The sequence below is a fragment of the Lontra canadensis genome, unplaced genomic scaffold (genome assembly GCF_010015895.1).
Source record: "Lontra canadensis isolate GAN:19392208 unplaced genomic scaffold, GSC_riverotter_1.0 scaffold29, whole genome shotgun sequence".
In the NCBI taxonomy this organism is placed as follows: domain Eukaryota; kingdom Metazoa; phylum Chordata; class Mammalia; order Carnivora; family Mustelidae; genus Lontra; species Lontra canadensis.
The window spans coordinates 7403635-7425016 of NW_022631023.1; the positions used below are offsets into that span (position 1 = coordinate 7403635).

The 21382-nt window shown below is 45.4% G+C and overlaps 1 protein-coding gene across 3 annotated transcripts in view; it reads left to right on the forward strand.

The window, feature by feature from the left end:
- KCNJ6 (potassium inwardly rectifying channel subfamily J member 6) overlaps positions 1 to 20877 on the forward strand; it is a 263591-nt gene extending 242714 nt beyond the window's left edge. For all 3 annotated transcript variants that reach the window (XM_032865328.1, XM_032865326.1, XM_032865325.1), the window contains one exon: positions 19050 to 20877. In XM_032865328.1, the coding sequence (XP_032721219.1) occupies positions 19050 to 19375 (326 nt within the window). In that variant the 3' untranslated portion in view covers positions 19376 to 20877. The remainder of the gene's footprint in view (positions 1 to 19049) is intronic.
- Positions 20878 to 21382: the final 505 nt, after the last annotated feature.

The window sequence follows — 21382 nt, forward strand, 5'->3', positions numbered from 1 at the left end:
TCTGCAACTAGCTTGCTGGACAGCCTGCAGCCAGTGGTTGCTGCCTCTGTTTCCCCGTCTGTAGTAAGAGGAGTGGGAATGATCTCTGAAGTCCTTTACACCCCTAATGAGCCAGGATTCCAAGCCACAGAGAATTCCTTTGGCTTCAGCTCCCTTTCCCTCCCGTAAGTCCTTCTTCTGGTGTTTGAATTGCCTGGTGTGCCCTTGGGAATGGGCTCAGTATTTGGGTACTTTTTCTTTTTCTATCCATCCTGCAGACAAGCCAAAAAAATAAAAAAAAAAAAATCTATTACTATCACCCACTTCTCCGAGGCTTTTTAAACCATCAGAAAGTTGCATACAAACATCCCTTCTGCCTGCTTCCTGCAACGTTTCAGCAAATGAAAAGCTCTTCTGAAATGTTCTGCACTGCAGATATTTTAGGACCAATTTAAAATGGCTGCACAGCAGCAGAAATTGACAGGGACGCTCACACATGGGAAGGCAAATCCAAGAGATCTCAGTTTTCTCTTCCAATTTAAATTGCAATGTCATGCTTGTCTTTGGGGACCAAATGCTTCCCTCCCTCCATTTTAATTCGCTGCGCTTTCCTGCCGTATGCTCGCAATGCACCGAGCTCGCTTTTATTTTCCACTTAATCTCTAAAATGAATGTCTTGGTCATGCCGTGGTTGCTATGAAATCAGTTCATTGGGCCCTTACCGCAGACAGCTCTGTGCCCTGCCCCCACCACGTGCAAAGCAATGTCTTTGCATATGTGTAATAAAACAATCCATAAATGTTGACTGGAACAGGAGCCTCATTGTAACAGAAAACACCCAAGTGACAGAATGAATCTCTAAACCTGAGTGTAGTCCAGCATGAGGCAATGAACTTGGGTGGCCAGCAGATCTGAGCTCCCAATCCCACTCACCACTTCACTCCCACTCCCAGCTCCCAATCCCACTCATCACTTCATGATTTGCAAAGCAATCATGGGAAAGACACCTTCATGAAACACAGATCTAACGTGTCCCACCTCCCCAGAGATACACTTCCTGTTGCAGGGACCCTTCCAAACCAGGTGGTGGCCCACACGGGTCAGTTATGAGAAATCACCACTTCATTCAACTGTCTTTTCGCCAGGAATGATACAGCAAAACTAGAGCAGTGTGATTTTCAGCAAGTCCAGAAAGTGAGGGGAGCCCCTCTGGTTTCTTTATGGTCACCCCAAAAGACCCCCATTCCAGTAGATGGGTGCTTTGGGAGAAGAGAAGGAGAGAAGAAGGCCTGTGGTTCCCCACTGAGATCTGACTGGCTTTCCCACTGCTAGCGGGGAAGAGGGGCTCTCTCCTGGGGACAGTGGTGCCGATCCCCACCCATCTCAGAACCACTACCTGCTTATGGGAGCTCTACGCCAGGCCCACCCCTAAGGTTGGTGGGGTTATAGCAGAACATGGGCAGAACCCTCAAGACACACCTGTTCTCTCCTGTCCCCATCTCCCAACTGGTCTAGTGGAGGTCCATTTCTGACTACCACTGATGTCATGTGAGCTGCCATGCCTGCCCTGCCCCCCACCAGCTGTGTCAAGTTCACCAGCAAAATCCCTAAGTCCACAGGGGTGGCCAAGAACTCCCCACGTGCCATGGGAATGCTGAGAGAAACCCAGTGACAAAGGCCATGTTGTGACCCAGGAATCCCCCCGTGCAATCCTCCTCAGGACAGGCCCGTTCCTGAGTCCGGGTAGGGGTGTCAGCAACAATGGAAACCAGTAGAAGAAGGTGGGGAAGCAATGGAGGAAGGAGGCAGGTTGTGCCTCCAGACTCCTGCTCCCAGCACCGTGCCCACCAGCTGGCACCATTGTCTTATGCCTCAGCGCTGGGCTCTAGGTCCTGATCTCTGAGGAAGAAATCACACGGGAGCCACTGCCGCAGGAACACCTTCCCCATCACCAAGAACCAGAGGAAGGCCCCCCATGGAACACTTTCAAAGGCCAAGAATCAACTGAATGGTAGTTGACGCTCATTTCATATTTGAGAGAGACTTGTAACTTCACAAAGGATCCTCACATCACTCTCCCTGTCCATCTGACCCGTGTCCTGCCTTCTCCCCCGCACACACACATTCTCACACACTCACACAGCCTGCATGGAGAGCCACATAAAATCTAGAATTACTTCTTCCTTGGAACAAGAGTCTGTTGAAATTCTTATAAAGAACAGTCAGTGAGTTCATTCAGCTTCTTTATAAATTATAGGGATTTTGTTTTGTGGGTCACATTCAGAGATGCTGTCTTTGAAAGATAGAATTTTTGAAAATGTAATTACTTCAGAAAGTAATCAGGCTACCACCGTGGAGGGTGTTAATCTAAGAGCTCCAAGATTCGCATCCCAGCCCTGGGGATCAGTTAACCCCTTCGCTGCTAGGAGCTCACACACACAAGTGCCCATGCATGCTCTGCAGCACAGAGGAAGTGTGTTCAATGACCAGGAGAGCTAGTGAAGATATGGCTCAACCCATGAGTTCAATGTTGTAGGCCCTTACCTTCTTCTGTCTCTTGGCTCTGCTGTCTCTGTGCTCCCTCTGCCTCACACCCTCTCAGGCTCAAGTTCATTGGGAAGGGCTGCACTCCTTTCCTGTAGATCCCAGACATTCTGAGACTCCCAGTGGCTGACGTGGGTCCCACCTGGCCAGGAGATGTCCACATGGCTTGGCAGAGAGGATGAGGAAGAATGTGCTGGGAGGCAAACCACACACGTCCACCACCTCCAGCCTCTTCCATGAATCTGCCCTATCCCTCAAGTGAGACACTTCATATCATACGTTTGCTCATCAGTGGAGCAGGAGTGGCCAGCCCGCTGCTTCCCAGAGTGGCTGAGAAAGTGAGAGGAGATGACTGTAAGTGGGAGGGAGGTGTGTGCTGGTCCTGACTATGAGCAGTCACACGACCTACCCAGGGACACAGTCAGGGCTCTGACACGGCCAGACCCAGGCTCCTACTCCTGCTACATCCAGGGGCTATGAGGCAGGGAATCTGTGATTGTCACCAACAGAAAGCATGTCAGGAGGAGTTATCAGGAGATGCCCACTCTTTTTCTCCCATTTATCAATCCAGCACAGAAATGTGAAATCGGGAAGGCAGAAGACAGCTGGAGTCACAGAGAAGAGCTTCCAGTAGCTTCACTCCACTGAGCTCACAAAGAGGGGACTCTGGACTCACACTCACATTTCATGTCACCAGCCCCGTCCTGGTGCCTAGACCATCACGGCACTGAGAGACATGTGCCCACTGATGCCACCAACAAATGAATGAAAAACCAAAAAGATGGAGGAAGAGATAACACAGCAGGCCCTAGGCTTGATGCTTGACATCCACAATCTCTGATGCTCATAAAAATCCCTCGAGGTGGGATATCAGGTTCTGAGTGGTGGCAAAAGTTGCCTGAGGACACTCTCGCCAGAAGTGCTTCCCAAGTATCTGGAGCACCTGGGTCCGGATCCCTTCGGAGTCTCCAACGCCTGAGCCACCTCATCATCATGGGGTCTGGCTGGTGGCCTTACTTCACACTCTGAGGACTGTCATTCATAGTTTACATTCATCTGACCTAGTTTGTCTGCAAGTTGTTATAACTAAGAGCACGCCTCCGACTTTCTGTGGAAAGTCTTTCAGTATGTAAAACAGGTCGTATATTCTTACCTAGTGCAGTCCGGGTTAAGCATGAAAAATATCACACTGGAGAATAAGAAAGACAAGGTACTTAAAGGAATGCTAAACTAGAATTATACCAGAGCTGGAGCTGGAGTACAGGAGGGACGCGGAAGAGGAGAATGCAACAAATACCGACCCAAGTCCCATCACCGCATAGGTACTTGTTTCCTGCCATAACAAAGTCCCACAGACTGCAGGTCTTAAACAATGGGAATGGATTTTCTCTCAGGTTCTGGAGATCAAAAGTTGAGACCAAAGTGTGAGCAGGCTGGTTCCTCCCAAGGCTGTGAGGGAGAGTGCATTCCCAGCCTCTTTCCCCACCTGCTGGTGGTTGCTGGCCATCTTCGATCTTCGGCGCTCCCTGGTTTGTAGCCGCACTGCCCCATCTCTGCCTGCGTCTTCCATGGCGTTCTTCCTTTGTGCATGTCTGTCTCTGTGCCTACATCTCTCCTTTTTATAAGGACACCAGTCATGGGAGATTAGGGCTCACCTTGATGACTACATTTTAACCTGATTACCTCCCCAACAACCCTATTTCCAAATGAGGTCACATTCTGAGGTTCTGGGGGTTAGGACTCCAACATGTGAATTTTAGGTGGACACATCTCCACCCATAACACCATCCATCCTAGAATGGAAAGCCAGTTGATAATAATTTCCCTAATGCATCTAACTGCATTTGCTTTATTTCTAAACCGTGCTTGAAGAGCTTGCCCCAGCTTCAGTCATTCACTGTCCTTTCCCCTAGGAGTATGTTCATCCCTCCCTTCCTCTGTCCTCACGTCCCATTAAGAGCACATGGATTTACAGTCGTGCCTGCACCCTTCACACCCTCGTGCCCCAAGGCCCCTGGCACTGATGGTGACGAGGCACACATCCAGCTCAGCCGCAGCCCTCACCCTGTCACCTCAGAGCCTTGCCTTCCTCCTTACCAGGAATGCCAACCCACTGATCTCACTCCCAGTGCATCCTCAGCTCCTCTCGTCCTTCTGTCTTCACCCCACCTAAGGTACGTGGTCTGCCATTTCAATAAAATTCTTGGCAGTAAGTTAAATCTTCCCTTCCCAATCTTTCCTTACTGTTGTGGTTACACTTCTTGGAAAAATGTCAACCCTACAGGAAGGCAACGACCAACCTCCCCTGATTTGCACATCTCTGATGGACGATCCCACATGCAAAATGGGTGAATGGGCGTCACTTTAAAGTCAGGGTGCCCAACCTTGCATGCCCCTTCAGCACCATCCAGCAACGCTACACGATTTCTCCAGTCAACTTGCTCTCACAGGCTCCACATAGGCCATTTCCAACTTTCTGCCCCCATTCTCCTTCAGCAGAGGGAAATATCTCTTACTTTATAAAAGAAATAGAAAATTCTGGGCAGCCCCCAACTCCCCTCAAACACATCTACAAATGCTCCTCCATCTCAGTTCATCCTTTCTTCTGATCCCTTTGCTTTGGAAAAGCTGCCCTTCCCCCTGTGGATGTCGGTTCCTGATCCCATACTTTGGATCTCATCCCCTCTGTCCTTCTCCATAATCTCAGGTGAACAACCATCTCAGTTTACCCAAAGCCATTCTAGTTTCACACTGAGAGCCCTATGTGCCAGAGCACTCCTCTGACCTGCACAAATGAGGACAGATATTCACCCTAAAACACTGCAGATGATACCTTCTTTCTCCTGAATATTCAGCTCCCTCTTGCTAAGGAATCCTTTGCAATGGATGTAAATGTGTTAGAGTCTCTCTTATTAAAATAAAACAAAACAAAACCTTCCTGCTTCCACAGCTCCCCATTGCCCTTTCTCTCTCCTCCCCTCTTTGAGCAGATTCTTCAGAAGTGTCTCTATCGGCTCCCTCCCTCTTCCTCTTGCCCATTCATGCCTCAGCAGACTCCTGTGGTGTCTAACCCCACTGCCCCACCGGTGCATCTCTTATCCAACTCCCCGGGACCTCAGTCTACCAATACAGTTAGCTGGCTCAGGTCTTCATTTAATTTATCCCAATACGTTTTCGATGTTGACCACACTTTCCTTCTCTCTCTTCACTCCTCTCTTTCCTAGGCTGTTCTTCCCTTGTCTCTTTTTCTCAGGATCTCATCCAAAGTCATAGTCCCATAACCAGCATGAAATATCAGAGCTTCTCACAGCTCAAGCTAAGACCTCTGGCCCCCTCACTCTATTCTGTCTTCAGTTCTCATCCCACCACCTTCAGCTGCCATATGCCAGTGACTCCCAAACTTACCTCTAACCCAGGCCTGTGCTTGGAGTTCCAGAATGTTCTATCCAACAGCCCATTTGAAAGCTCCTGTTAGAGCTTGGGTGTCAAAGGCATCGCAGTCAACATATCCAAACTAAACTCACAAGCATCCCCAACTCCAGTCCCTTCCCTGGAGTCCACATGATATTCAGTTACTCAACCCAGAAACCCAAGAGACAACCTGCATCTTCCCCACCACCATCTCCAATCCAGTATCAAGCTCAGCCCATTTCAACTCCTAACTATCTCTTGAATCCACCCACTCTCTCCCTCTTGTGACGTTTACAATCCAGTGACTCTTGCCCAGACCATCAGCAAGGCTTCTAGTTGCCCTCCCCATGTCCACCCTCATTTTACCCCAGCACACTGTGACCCTGTAGCCCTTTTCCCAAGACAGATCAGGTCTTTCTGTCTCCTTAAAATTCCTCAAATAACTTCTTACTCATGAAGCTCTTGGTTGTGGCATGTCCCTAGCTCACAGAGAAAATACTCATTGAATCAAGTTCATGCCACATTGTCACCTTCCTATTAAGTGACACAGAGTAAACCTATAGGAAATTAATGTGGCTAAGTTGGGACCCAGGCTGGTTCATTCGGAAACAGCCCCTTCAAAAACATCAGCAAGAGGCACTTGGTCAACCAAAGGCAATCAGGAATTTATGGCTGCATCATCTGTCATCTCTGTCCACCACCCAGCTCATCCCTGGCTACTTCCAGCTGGAAGGGCCTCCTGGCAGCCTCAGAACTGTCACGGACAACATGCCTGACATTCGACATGGGGCTGGCTTGACTGCAGATCTCAGTTTGAGGTTCAAGAAACACAGGCACGGCTGGGGGTGTAGCTACTTCCTCCCACTGCATCAATGTAAACGAAGCCATGGACACTGCTCTCTGTTTCTACCTAATGTTAACTGTTTGATTGGGTTTTTTTAAGATTTTATTTATTTATTTGACAGACAGAGATCACAAGTAGGCAGAGCAGCAGTTAGAGAGAGGAGAAAGCAGGCTCCCCGCTGAGCAGAGAGCCCAATGCTGGCTCGATCCCAGGACCCTGAGACCATGACCTGAGCCAAAGGCAGAGGCTTAACCCACTGGCCACCCAGGTGCCCTGGTGTTAACTATTTTAAAACATAGTGCATCAACAGAAAATCTGAGATTCAGTAAGGCCAGCAGGTCAGGAGACAACTGTCCTTGCAAAGTTAGTTTGCTACAGATCTCAAGAGGACGAGGCCATGGCACATAGGACCACAGGGGAAAGCACCAGGGTTGGTCAGGAGGCGGAGGCTGGCGGAAACCATGGGAGGAGCTTTTACTGTGGTTTCTGAGGGAAGAAGGGAGAGAAGCAGGGTAATTTGAATAACTTCAGTGGACTCTGGGCCTAGGAGCTGTCCCTAGCTATCTGAAACCTGGCCCCAGTGTGAGAGCCCTAATCACCCTACCCAGGAGTGTCAGAGCCTGGAGGAGGTTGGGTTGTGGGCTCTGGACTGGTAGGTTTGTGTTAGAAAATCACTCTCAGACTCTTAATCTCACAAAACAAACTGAGGGTTGCTGGGGAGAGGGGTAGGGAGAGGTTGGTGGGCTTATGGACATTGGGGAAGGTATGTGCTATGGTGAGTGTTGTGAAGTGTGTAAACCTGGCGATTCACAGACCTGTACCCCTGGGGCTAATAATACATTATATGTTGATATAAATACATAAGTAAATTAATACAGACAAAAAGAAAAAAAAGAAAGAAAGAAAATCACTCTCAACGGCAAGCTATTTACCATCTATCTGCAGGGATTGGCCCACACTGGGATGGGCAGTCCCTCCAGGGGCATCAAGTCCCCAGGTGTCAAAACATAGTTAACACAGAAGATAAAAGATATGGTTAATACATTAACTGAGAACCAAGCTCTTTCTGAAAGAGCCATGAAGTATTGCTCCCCTGTCCCACCCCACCTGTTGCGTGCCTGCACAACAACACACACACACACACACACACACACACACGCTCCTTAGCCAGGTCTATACATTTAATAGGACATTTTCAGAAAGACCAAGACTCACAGCATCTGAAGAAATGAGCTGAAAAGTAAGAATCCCATCAGCACCTCTAGGATTCAATAAAGGTAACTACAGTAACTGAGCTTAATAAACGGTGTCATGGGCTGTGAACAAATTGAGTACTTTGCACCGTGCTAGAGAGTCATGAATTATTCCCTCTAAGGGATGGCTTGTCTTCCTCTTGTGCAAGCCCCACTGTTAGGACTAGTCTAAATGGATTGCAAACATGCCCTGACCCAGAATCCTGGTACCTACTGTTCCTGCTCTCAGGAACGCTGCTGAACATCTCCGGCATGCCTGCAGGAACATACCGGCTTCCCTCCGGGAGGAACAGTAAAATGAGATGGCAGAGATTAGCCCAAGGAGGAACACTGTGTCTTTCTTTGGTGCCTCCTTGCCTTAAAAGGCGGGGTCAGGTAGATGATACAGATGCAAGAATATGGTATCCGCCAGGGAGACACCGCAGGGGACTTTGTGAATACAAACTGGTGGGCTGTTCCTCTCATCCCCGGGAACCAGCCTCGGAGCCAGAACAGGGGCACCTGCTGGTGATTTGTGAGCCGAAGAATGAACCAAAGTGAGGGTATATTTTGCCACACCGAGTTTTCATCTGTTCTTCGGGGATGTTTGATTCTCCTTAAACATCGAAAATCCGTATTAGAAACATCTGTCCTCCTGGACCACATTTTTCACCCATAAATGGGTTGGAATGAGGAACGTAGAGATTAGGTGGTATATTTACTTTAAATCAATACTTCAAAACCAGACTTGGACGAAACCAGGCTCTCGTTTCTAACGGTATTACGCATATGTTTCCAAGGCTGGGCTCATTCAGAAGGCTTGCCTCACCCTCTACAAACCAAACCAAGTTTTTGACAGGTCAGGAAAGATTCCAAGTTTGAAGAAAGGGCGTAGGTTCATTAATAGAGTTGTAAGAAGAATTTGCCACAATTTCGTTAACTGTTTGCAGTTAGTTGAAGAACGGAGACATTTCAACAGATCGCAAGAAATGCTGTAGCTATTGTGAGGTTTACGGACATCTTGGGACCTTTCTGATAGTAGAACAGGACTGGATTTATGAGGAAGCTCTAGAAAAGGCTCCTAAGTGCCTCCCACATAATGTTTTCTAGATTAACAACCACTGCCATCCCTTTTGTCTGTCAGGCAAAAGCTCACTTATGGCACGTGTTTCAGTCAATCCAAAGTCACCAACGTCCAGACCTTTATAGACATGCAGGGTGCAAGCTACACTTTTCCAAAACTTGCCCAAAATTTCAATTTAAGACTGCATTTATTAAACAGCCCATAAGAAGATGTATTTGCTTTTGTAAATACATTGCCTCTGTTATACCACCTTCCTGGCAATGGATTTGTGAATCAGGCTCTAAAGAACTTTTTTTTTTTTAAGAACTCCGTTGTTGGGGCACCCGGTTGGTTCAGCCGGTGGAACATATGATTCCTGACCTCGGCATCATGAGGTTGAGCCCATGTTGGGCATAGAGACTACTTAAAAAAAAAAAAATAGAAATAAATGAAAGTCCATTGCTTTGGCCAAAAATCCTTTAAAGTCTGTTTTTCTGAAGAAAAATATCTGTTTTCTTTCAGTGGTGGGTTCTCACACGTGCTCCATCTTTTGTCCATTGTTTCTCCTCCCCCATGGGAAGGGCACCTTGGAATCTTTCTGAGAGTTAGAAGACAAGGGGGTAGGACAGGGAGTTTTGTTGCTGTTTTTCAGACATCTTGTCAACTTCAGGAAGAGTTTCAAACATGCTCAGGGCATTTCCTTATTTTTCCAGTTCCACTGAGATAGAGCTGATGCGCAGGACTGTGGGAGTTTAAGGCTGACATACGTAAATTGTGGGATGTTCACCAAAGTTTAGTTAACATTCATCATCTCCCATAGATAACCTAAAAAAAGAAGGAAAAGGAAAAGGGTGGGGGGAAAGGGTTTTCCCTTGTGATGAGCATGCTTAGGATCTACTTTTTGAACTTTCAACCACTCCATACAATGGTGGTAACTGTAGTCATATTAGCATTACATCCCTGGTACTTTTTGATCTTCTAACTGCAAGTTTGTTCCTTTGGACCACCTTCCACCAAGTCCCCCTTTCCCACTCCACCCCTCTGGTAACTGCAGATCCAATCTTTTTTTTCCAAGACCTGGGTGTTTTGTCTTGTTTTCAGTCCACATTTAAGTGAGATTACAAGGTATGTGCCTCTCCCAAGGCACTTCCCAAAGCAAGGCACAAATGGGTCCTTCGAGAAAGCGGAACCTGTATGAGTCCACAGATGAATCAAACGTGGCTCTGGAGGTGCAAAGTTAATGAACATAATAAAAACATAGGCTATTATGAAAAAGCAATTAAAAAATGAACTATGGCAGGCCAAGTCCAAGCTCTCCTTAATTTTCAGCTACTGTTCTCCAGTCTCTGCCTCCTCCTGAAACTCAAATCCACAGGCCTGAAGGAAGACAGGAGGAGGGATTTTCCATGTTCTGTTCCCTTCCCACACGTAAACCATCCAGTTCTTAAAAAGGGTCATGTTGTATACGTGTGTCTGAGAGGCAGAAACAAATCTCAGCTTGGGAACTAAAGCTTTTTTAATAGCTGTTGATGGCTTTGTACCTCTACCAAATCAAATGCACATCAGCTGAAGGTCTCCCCTCACTGTGCTGCCTTCACAGACACCCAGACAGCTGGCCAGACACAACTCTGTGGCAAAGAGTGATCTAGATACCTAAGTGACCTGAGGCCAGGAGTGTCCAGAGGAGGCTGATTTTAGCTTTTCTGGAAGTGTCTAGTTCTACTTCGATCACCTTAGTCCAAAACTTGTGTGCGAGCAACACATGGAGGCTTCCAGACCCACAGGGGGCCCCACCAACCTGAAATCCCCTCCTGCCTCTTCTTTGGGGCACAGTTAAGGGAATCTTTCTCTGGGAGCCCTCCCAGGTGGCCAGTCTCAGGGTCTTTAAACTGGGGTTCTCCCTGGGATGCTTGTCTTAGCCTTGATCATGTGCTACCTTGACCACCCATTATATTTTTCACAGTCAGGGGATCCATGCCGTTGTAAGAGATATCAGTGCAAGAAATATTGGTTATACTTTGTAATTCCTTCTTATTTCTTTAGGTCCCCAAATCTTTATGGAGCACTTACCATGCCCCACATTGCCCCCAGCTCCAGAAGCACAAGCCAGACACAGTTCCTGCTTGTCATGGTATTTATGTTCTATCAGCAGAATTCTCATGGGGGACCAGGTGGGGTGTGATAGGCAAGTATGACAGAGACCTAACTTGATGCAGACATCAGGAAAGGCCTGCTGGAGGAGGTGATATGACCCCTGAAGAAAGTGTACAAGTCATGCAGGGGAGCAGAGCCCCAGAGAGACTGCATAAGAAATTTGGGCCTTATTTCAGGAGTGATAGGGAGTCACTGAGAGCCTCCAAGCCAGACACAGATATAATCATATCTGCTTTGTTCCAAGGTCACTCTAGTGTCAGGAGAAGAAAAGAGAGGAGAAAAGAAAAGCAGAAGGCAGAAATCGCTGCTGGAGATGAGGGTGGTGTGGGCCAAGGTGGCAGCGATGGCAAAGGGGACAAGAAGAAGCTGAGATCCAAGATATATTTAAGAAGTAGAATCAACCATGTGCATGAAGGGATTGGATGTCAGTGGTACCGTTGACTGGAATGGGGAACCTGGGGTGAGCGGCAGGTTTGGAGAAAAAGGTGAAACACATTGCTCATGTTCAGTTAGGGGCATTGAATGAGACTCCCCAAGGAAAGCTGCCCAGTTGGCAGGTGAGTGTATGGGTTTGGAAATCAGGCATGAGATTTGGGTTGGAGTCAGAAAGTGAGCAGCTCATGAAATCACATGAATGAAGGAGATCAACCAAGGAGAAAGTACAGACAGAGGACCTCGGAGCCCCAGAGAGAGGCCGAGAGGACTTAGAAGGAGGAAATGGCCAGCAGAGTCAGCAGCAGAACCAACCCAATGAGTTCGCACGTAGTAGCAGCTCAAAGACCTAACAGCTAATCAGTTACCTGTTGTAGTAGTAGTAGCCCCACCTGAGGTTTTGGTTCTGTGAAGGGCTAGTAAGTAGGATGAGATCATCATCTAGGGTTTGCCTCAACTATGTTTAACTCTTGATGGCCCCACCAAGCGTGTAGTCAGTGGTTCATGGAAGTTTTAGTCTTCTCAAAAACACAAACTTACTTTTAACACCAGTGAATTAACACACTGAGACAAGAACCCATCGGTCCATCAGAATGGCCCATCTGGATGTCCTTTACTCATCAAAAAGATCCTAAGTCTCTTACTAACACTGAATCCCATCCGCATCTCTGTGTTGTTCTAATTATCAAACTCAAGACTTAAAGGTCTGAGTTTTTCACTAGAATCTTAAAGTCAGTTGAAATAAGATGTTTATGTTCAATGATGCAAAGAGTAACAGAATCACATGAGCTTTATAAACCCTCCAGAGGGCACTCTCAGGGTCACAGACTGCTTTTTTTGTTCCAGGATGAAGCCATTTTCATTATAAATGTCATTTTCTGTTTTATTGGGGAAGGATAAGTTCTAAGAATTTTAAGCCAACTTTTTAAAACTATGTTTGATGAAAGATAATTTATAGACATGATACTCAGATAAGTAGAAATAGAATTAACTTTGTTTCTCTGCTACTGAAATTAACTCTGCTCTTAAGCTCCCTTTCTGTTTCCTAGTAGAAAAAAAACACACTTTTCCAATTAAAGGTAACTTAGTCATTTCCAGCTTTCAATGTGGTTGATTCAGATCTAAACTGCCACTCAAAAAGTTCCCCTCTCCAACCCTAAGAGCCATCTGAATTGGAATGGGTTACTATGGTTTTGGCATTGGTGAGGGGGGTGTGGCACATGTTCATCCTGCCTCCTGGCTCTCCCCACAAGGACTTTGGGGTGTCACGTGGCCTCACTGCAGGGCTCCAAGGGCTCACCAAGCTCCTGGATCAGGAACTGCTGGGTTCTTCTCCCCACTGGTCCTGCCAGTGCCTCCACTCTGTCCACATACACTCCTGCATACACTCAAGAGCACATACACTTGCACACACACGAGGGTAGCTCGCACAAACACAAAAATGCTTGTGCATAACCAATAACATACATGCACAATGCGCTCATATGCACGTATACACACATCCACACGCACTCACTCGGGGACCAGCCCCAGGCCACCAACCAGACACACTTCATTTATTTTTTTTTTAAGATTTTATTTATTTGACAGAGATCGCAATGAGGCAGAAAGGCAGGCAGAGAGGGAGGCGGAGGCAGGCTCCCTGCCGAGCAAAGAGCCAGATGCGGGGCTCGATCCCAGGACCTTGAGATCATGACATGAGCTGAAAGCAGAGGCTTAACCCACTGAGCCACCCAGGCGCCCTGACACACTTCATTCAAATAGTTTAAAAAAATTTTAAAGGACAACCAAAACAAATCCTAGAAGGAGATAAATACAGAAACAAATGAACCTAACTAGACCTAAAATAGATGACATAGCCACATAGAAAAAAGAATGAATTCAAGTAACTTCTGAACACAGTACTTTGATCATACTACTTTGGTGGGAATATTCTAAGATGAAGAAGAAGTGCAAAGAAATTTTTAATTTTACCTCACAAGTTTGTGGTGGATAGTGTCAAAAGGGCAGCAGCACCTGGGGAGTCCTTTTTAGAAATGATTTATTCAGATCCTGTGAGAGAATCTGCTACCATCACTCTCCTCCCTTCCAGAAGCAGCTCGGGTGACTTTAAAAGGAAAGTGAGTTTTATGGAATAAAAGGAGGACACCTTAAGAGGGTTTTTCATCCTGGCTTGTACACAGCCACCTTCTTGTGGCATCCTGGCGTGGCCTTTTCCGTATGTATCTGCAGGAGAGAAAGCTCTCTTCCTCTTACCCGGAAGATAAGTGTCTCTTCCTCTTATCCGAACACCAGTCCTATTGGATTAGGGCTCTACCCTTATGACTTCATTTAGCCTTAATTACACCTCTGAAGTCCCTAAAGTCTGAATACAGTCACTTATTGGGGGGTTAGGGCTCCAACATATGTATTTTAGGGGCACACAATTCAGTCCATAACACCACGTTTTCCAGGAAAGTTACTTAACCTTTCTTTGCCCCAGTTCACTCATAGGCAAGGTGGACATCATAGCAGGGCTGCTGTATGGATTGAACAGTGGGTGCACGTAAGGCATGTTGTGCCGGGCAGGCAATAAACATTCAATAAATAGCATTTATTATTTAATTCAATACTTAATCTGTGAATTTTATCAACTACTTCAGTGAGAGTAGAATTAGGAGCACACACATAGAATGTCTTCTTTTAGACATTAAGAAAATGCACACTTCCATTTATTTTTGCATAGCTGGAGGTGAACCTCACTGCCCCTCCAATATTTGGGTAACAGAAGAAGTACAACTGTTTATTGAAGGGACTTTCAGCTTGAGTGTAAGGCAGGGCTCACTGTTGTTTAATAATCAGCAGTTGGCTTAACCTACTGAACTAAAATTATTATTATACTATGGCAGAAATTATACTATAGTGCTTCTTTTTGACAGTGGGCTTGGTAAATTACCAACATTCTTCTCCCACACAAACACTTACAAACACAAGTGCAGAACACTTTATTACTGTGTCAGTGCAGTTCTTACCGAGAAGAGCAAGGAGAAAAGAGAAACATCCCATCACTTAGGTTCTAAAATAAAAACCCAAAGTATCTACAGTCAGTTCTTTGTTTCAGAATATTGACAATCTATACTGATTAATTTTACAGTATTCAAAGGTGGTGATGGTGGTTTATATCCATCTTGTTTTACTGGAATCATGTTCTCCAAGCAGTTTTGATGCATTATCTGTTTACAGAGTGAATACCTCTGGTTTTCGGCAGGGGGCTCTCTCCCGAGGGCGGTATCCTGCTCAAAATCCTTCCCATCATAATTTGCTGCTGGGAATCTAAAAACAGGGCTTTGCCTGTTAAATCCTCATCTTGCTGGGTCCCACCTTATGTTGGCTCAGTCGCTACAACGGATTTCTTAGCTGTGCTACAGTTTGGTTCCGTGGCTTCTAAATGGACTGGGCTTTGCATCCACCACCGATAACATGCCCTCCCTCCCCTCCACTCCTTACTCTTGCATAGTCTGACTCAAAGATTGAAATGGCCACTTAAAAGATGGGTCATTTCTGTTCACTTCCCTGTGGGTTAAACTCTTAGAGTAACCAGAGTTCCAAACAAAGAAGCTCTCAGTGGAGAAATTATGAAATGAAATAGTTTGTAAAGGGTACACACACACACACACACAGAGAGAGAGCTTTGGGCTTTAGGGAAATATCGTAGACCAGACAACACTGCTATGAAAACCAAGCATTGCCTTCCCAAACACAAAGTCGAAGGTATGCCTGGACCTGAGATCGCTCCAGAAGACCTCTGCATGACCTCTGCATCACTCAACATCTTCTCCTTTCTTTTGAGACTGTGAGGACAGATTCCCCAGGGATGTAACTTGGACCAATCTCACCAAAGCTGTGTCTCTTTTGTTAGACTTTTCAAAAAAACAATGTTTGCCTTTATCGATCCTATTTTTCATTTGTTTTCTATTTTATTCATGTATCCACTGATCTTTATTGCCTATGCCCCATGGGCTCCTGCCGACACACAATGTCACAATAGTTTCAGGTGAGCAAGGTAGCGATTCAGCATCTCTACACCCTGTTTTTCTTTTTCCACTTTAAGTTGGATATTCTGCACATTCATTTTCAGACTTCCTTCTTATCTAATGTAAGAATTTAGACCTATACATTTTTCTCACTTTCCATGTATCCCATAATTATGACATTTAGAATTTCAATATCATTCAGTATCAAGTATTGCTGAATTTCAGTAGGGTTTCTTCTTTGATGGTAGCTGTTTCAAATGTGATTGTATATTATGTATATTATATTGTATATTATGTATATATGAATATTATTCAGTAATTTCTAAAATTCATCTTTTCTTTTTGCTTTCTGCCCTGTGCATGCAAAGCTCAGGACTTGCATGAGCTCCTGCACAGAATTCTTTTCCCCAGTTCTGTCCTCTGTAGGATTCCCTACCTTTTTTCAGCTCCCAGACCCCTACTGCTCTGTCTTCTGTCTAGAAAGACAGCATTTCCCTCTGAATGCTAGCCTGCTTGGGCTCTGTGTGGTTGCACACACTCAGGTTACTCTCAGAGTAAAGCAGTGAGAAATGAGAAAACCACCACCACAAACTCTTTGTCCACAATCCCCTTTCCCAGTCCTCTGGCCAGAAAAATTGGAGGGCCTGTACTATGTTGCATGTGGAGTAGTTCCCCATGGGGCAGCCCTGGGGGATGGGGTACCTGAAGGGGACTTTGTCTCTCATCTTCTGACTCAGAGGGCCACCTTGTCCCAGTGCTCTGGTCAGAAGGACAGGGTTTCTCCCCAAGACTGTTGTCAGCACCTACTGCTCAGTTCTGTGTTGGGTTCATTCTCAGGTTAAAATCAGATGATGGAAAAGGAAAATGGAAAAACAAGAAATGTACCCCCTGAGAAGTCAATCTTCACATTCGGTACCCCTCCCCATCATCGTGCCAGTATTACTTTCCAGAGTCTTCCTGTAAAAGGTTTCGTCTAGAGGAGTTAGTTGTTTGTAATCAACAGGAGAGAAACCCTGTATTTATTCCATCTTCACCAGAACCAAAAGTCCTATCCCTTACTTTTTTAATTGAAATTACTTTTGGTTAAATTAAGTTTTTTAATTTTCCAGCACCTAGTTTGTATTTTAGCTGAGGGTCCTTCACAGATAGAACAGCATAATGCTGGAAGCAGAAACCTCCCACTTTCCTAAGGACTCACAAGCCATCTTTCTATTTAATAATACATATCAGACATTTCTAATCAACCATTTTAATTAAGCTGCTTCTCTGTAGTGTCCCTAAGTTGAGCTTTTTCACTTGACAATGAATATTTACTGGGAAGCTACAATGTCAAAGCGCTGAGATAAAGGCTAGGAACATGGAAATAAACAAGACCAATGAGCCCTAGTGTGATCACAACTCAACAAGGCAAACACACACTTAGAGGTAATTTCAACTGATGGTATAAGGTGTCCCTGGAGTGTTGGAGCTAGGGACTGGTCAGTAACAGAGTGCTCCAGAAAGGAGATGACAAATTAGTTAGCTCTTCACAGATGAGCAGGATCCCACTCAGGACCCCAAGAAGGCTATTCAAGATAAGGCAAGAAGATGAACATGGGCATAAATACCCAACTTTTGTATCAACATGGAGGGGACTGGAGGAGATTATGCCAAGTCAAGCAGAGAGAGTCAATTATCATATGGTTTCACTTACTTATGGAACATAAGGAATAACACAGAGGACATTGGGAGAGAAAAGGAGAAGTGAGTTGGGGAAAATCAGAGCGGGAGGCGAACCATGAAAGACTGTGGACTCTGAGAAACAAACTGAGGGTTTTGCAGGGGAGGTGGGTTGGGGGTTGGGTGAGCCTGGTGGTGGGTATTAAGGAGGACACGTAGTGCATGGAGCACTGGGTGTGGTGCATAAACAATGAATCTTGGAACACTGAAAAAATAAAATTAAATTTAAAAAAAAAGAAGAAGAAGAAAAGCATAGGGATGGAGTGAGGGCAATGCTGACTCCAGCCCTGACAGCTGAGTGGGGTAAATTGCTTAGGTCCCTGGCACCCCAGTTTCTTCTTCTGGTCACAAGGAGCAAGTGCAATGCTCTGAGCACATCCCATGACTCTGAAACTCTGTGTATAAACACCCACATGTGTCCTCTTCCCCCCACTCTTCCTGCATTCAGCACAAAGCAGTGCCCACTACACCTTACTAGCTGTCCCAGTGAATGACACCCTGCCTGCCTGGCTGTTTTCTTGAATTAATGAACAGGGCCCACAGGATGACTTTTGTGAGTCCTGGAGAGTTTTACCTTTATGGACCCCAAAAATGGTTTAATTATATTACATTTTACAATCAGATTAGTATAAAGATGACTATATTAACATTTTCTTCTACCTAAGAGTTTATCTTTTTTTTCTGGTTTTAAAAGAATTTTCATAGGTCCTTGAAAGCACTGTGGGTCCTAGATCCTGGACATGCCTAGCTAAGGGGGAAGTCGTCCCTGTAGGAACTAGTCAGTGGATGCTTCCTCATCCTGAGAAGTTTTATAAGAGAGCCCTTTGAGCAGTGCACTAGTGCATTCCCCAGATTTTATGCCAAGCCAGTTACCTAGTTTTCTTCTCTAAGGACATGGGTGGAATTTCCCTCATTCTGTCATTTCATATTAAAATAAAGCTGCTCCTGACTCCCAGGCTCCAGTAGCTCACATGGCATTTCTGTGCAAATTAGGAAAGGGCTTCTTGTCTTTAAGAAGAAGGGGGAAAGACTAAAGTATTATATCACTGCACAGTCTAAATAACTATCTCCACTGAGCCTGGGGAAAATGTGAATCAGGTGGGCATACCTTCCAACTTCATCTGGGGGCTGCATTCGTGGCCTGCATGACATGCCGGTGGGACAGTAAAAGTAACCCATGGCATTCAGCTTAAAGCCATCCTAGCTGTAGATCCATAAACCAATTTCATCCTAAGTCTGTGGCCAGAATGGTCAAGTCTCAGTAGGACTCAGGCAAAGCCTCTAAAAACAATCGGATGCCAGGGTCATGGTTTCTCCCAGGGCAAAAAGTGGACAAGGCACAATCACGTGAGTGTGTACCCATGTGCATGTGCACACACGCCTTCCTGTGTGTGTGCATGGCCTTGCAGGCAAGTGGGATTTCATGTGAGCCAGAACTCAAGTTGCCCCCTGGGACGACCCCCGGAAGGCAGGGAAGCTCCTCCACACACTCCTGTGTGTGTTAGTGTATGTCTGCAACGGGAATGACGCCCCTCATTTTGCAAGGGGCAGTCTGACCAGCTGCACCCAGCAGCCATGCCCAGCTCACTGAGTCCCCTTGCTGATGGAAAGCCCACACTCACACATACTAAAGCCTCTATCTGTTCCCTTCTGTGCAGGGATGACATGCCAGGCTCGGAGTTCCTACATCACGAGTGAGATCCTGTGGGGTTACCGGTTCACACCTGTCCTGACGCTGGAAGACGGGTTCTATGAGGTCGACTACAACAGTTTCCATGAGACCTATGAGACCAGCACCCCATCCCTCAGTGCCAAAGAGCTGGCTGAGCTAGCCAGCAGGGCAGAGCTGCCCCTGAGTTGGTCTGTGTCCAGCAAACTCAATCAACATGCAGAACTGGAGACCGAAGAAGAAGAAAAGAACCTCGAGGAACAAACAGAAAGGAATGGTGATGTGGCAAACCTAGAGAACGAATCCAAAGTTTAGTCTCCTAGCTGGGCAGCTCCTTCTCCTCTCCCCTCGCACAACCTTTTCTTGTCTCTCATTCTCTTTCTTTTTTGTCTCTCTTACTTGGTTGTTTATTTATTTATATTTAATTTTGACATTATCAGAAAACAAATCTTCAAGGTGTAAAATATCTACCTGCCCTCTCTCAGTTATTCAGATTGATAAGGTAGACGTGGATTTGGTTAAGGTGCAACATGCCCTCATTTGTGGCCCAAGCTTGCTCTCTTCCCGAAATACAACACATCCGACTCCTAGGGATTTAAGCTACTTACCTGCATGTCTTGTACAATACCAGATCACTCAAAGAGTGTGTCAAAGATTTTACCTGGGATATGACAAGTTAGGTCTCTGGTGCCTATTATTCATGCAGTGAGACATAGCATATAACCCTCAGTTTTATAGATTCAAATAAATTTCATCTACAGGGTGAGGTGCTTGACCCATACCGGCATTGCAGTTATAGGACCCAGGTCAGGTAAAGACAAAACACTGTACATATATATGCCTTATGTAATTACTTTCTTTTCGCAGTTAGTAATAAAGCCCAGCATGTACAAAAGTACTGTAGAACTTCTAAATAATGTACATAAATGTATAATTATTATAGGTTTAGATATATAACTTTAGAAATAAGATGCAAAAAAAAAAAAAAAAGATTCCCAGTGTACAGTAGGCATTTCTGTTCTGATGTCTTTGCTTCCTTAATTTCTTTGGTCCCATTGACTCCGGCCCTTAGTGCATGGCCTTCGTTCCGTGTCCCAGACTGGTAGTGTTTGGGTACCTCACTGCTCCCTTGCTGATTCCTTCATTGAATCTAATAAGCCATAGGTCTGGGGGAAGTTAGGTGGTCTAGTACATGGCAAAACCCACCACCATTATGCTGATATACTGTGAAATGTTTACAAAACTGAGGTCTCTTTTTTTGGTAACAGGAGCCTCACTGATTAGCCTGTGGGGATATTCCAGGGGGAGGACACCCTCTGGCATGTCACCAATGATGTGTTTATGCTTTTCCCATGAGCTGCCACCCTTTGCAGTACAAGAGTTTGGGAAACTCTTCTACAAAACCATGGATTCTCCAGCTGTTCCACTCTGTAATCATGAGAAACTACAGACTTTAAAAAATGAGACATGGTAATTTAGCAGAAGATGGTTTGGGTCTAAAGCCATGACATTCATGAAGGCATGTGGTAGGAGACATGTATTGTAATCATTCTCCTTACAAACTTTGAATCCATCTGGCTCTCTTCCTGTCCCTGCCAGCTTATCCATCAGCATTTCCTGCATTTGTATTTATTACTATTCTTATTCTTCTATTATTATGAAATGACCAGAGTTCAGTAGTAAAGATTAGATCAACAATCTAGGTGACTATGAAATCTTTCTAGAGAGTGCCATGGGTGAAAAATCAAATCCAAAATGTCTCCCAATCAGAAGAAAACAAGCAAAAAACTGCAGCCTTAATTCATTTTAATCTGCAAAGATAAAAGGAGAGAGAGAGAGATTAAGAGAGAAAGAGAGAAAGAAGGCGTTTTGTACTAAAACTCTAAATTCAAGATGAAAAATTTTCAAATAAAAAGATAAATGGAAGAGAATGTCAGACAAAATCTCAAGGGCAGGTGGAAATTTTGCACTGTAACAGATCTTTCACATTAATTTCACAATTTTAAACTATTTGTTCCCTAAAACAGTCGCCCATCATAAATATTCATCGACCAAACTCAAGTTCCTTTTCAGCTGCTATGGCTGTGCTCAGTTTGAGGCTTTCTGCCATGAAGGTCGAAGAACTCAAACTAGCTATCACTCACTCCCTGTTGCCCTTGACTTCCTTGACCAGATCGCGCAGGCCTTCTTTGTATGTTGGGGATCTTATCTACTAAAAAGCATGCCCCAGATGTAAGGAATGTGACTCCTCAGTTTAACACAGGGGGTCTCTCTTCTCCCACTTCTGAGACCTCACATCAGGACACCTGCTTCTTGGCACTT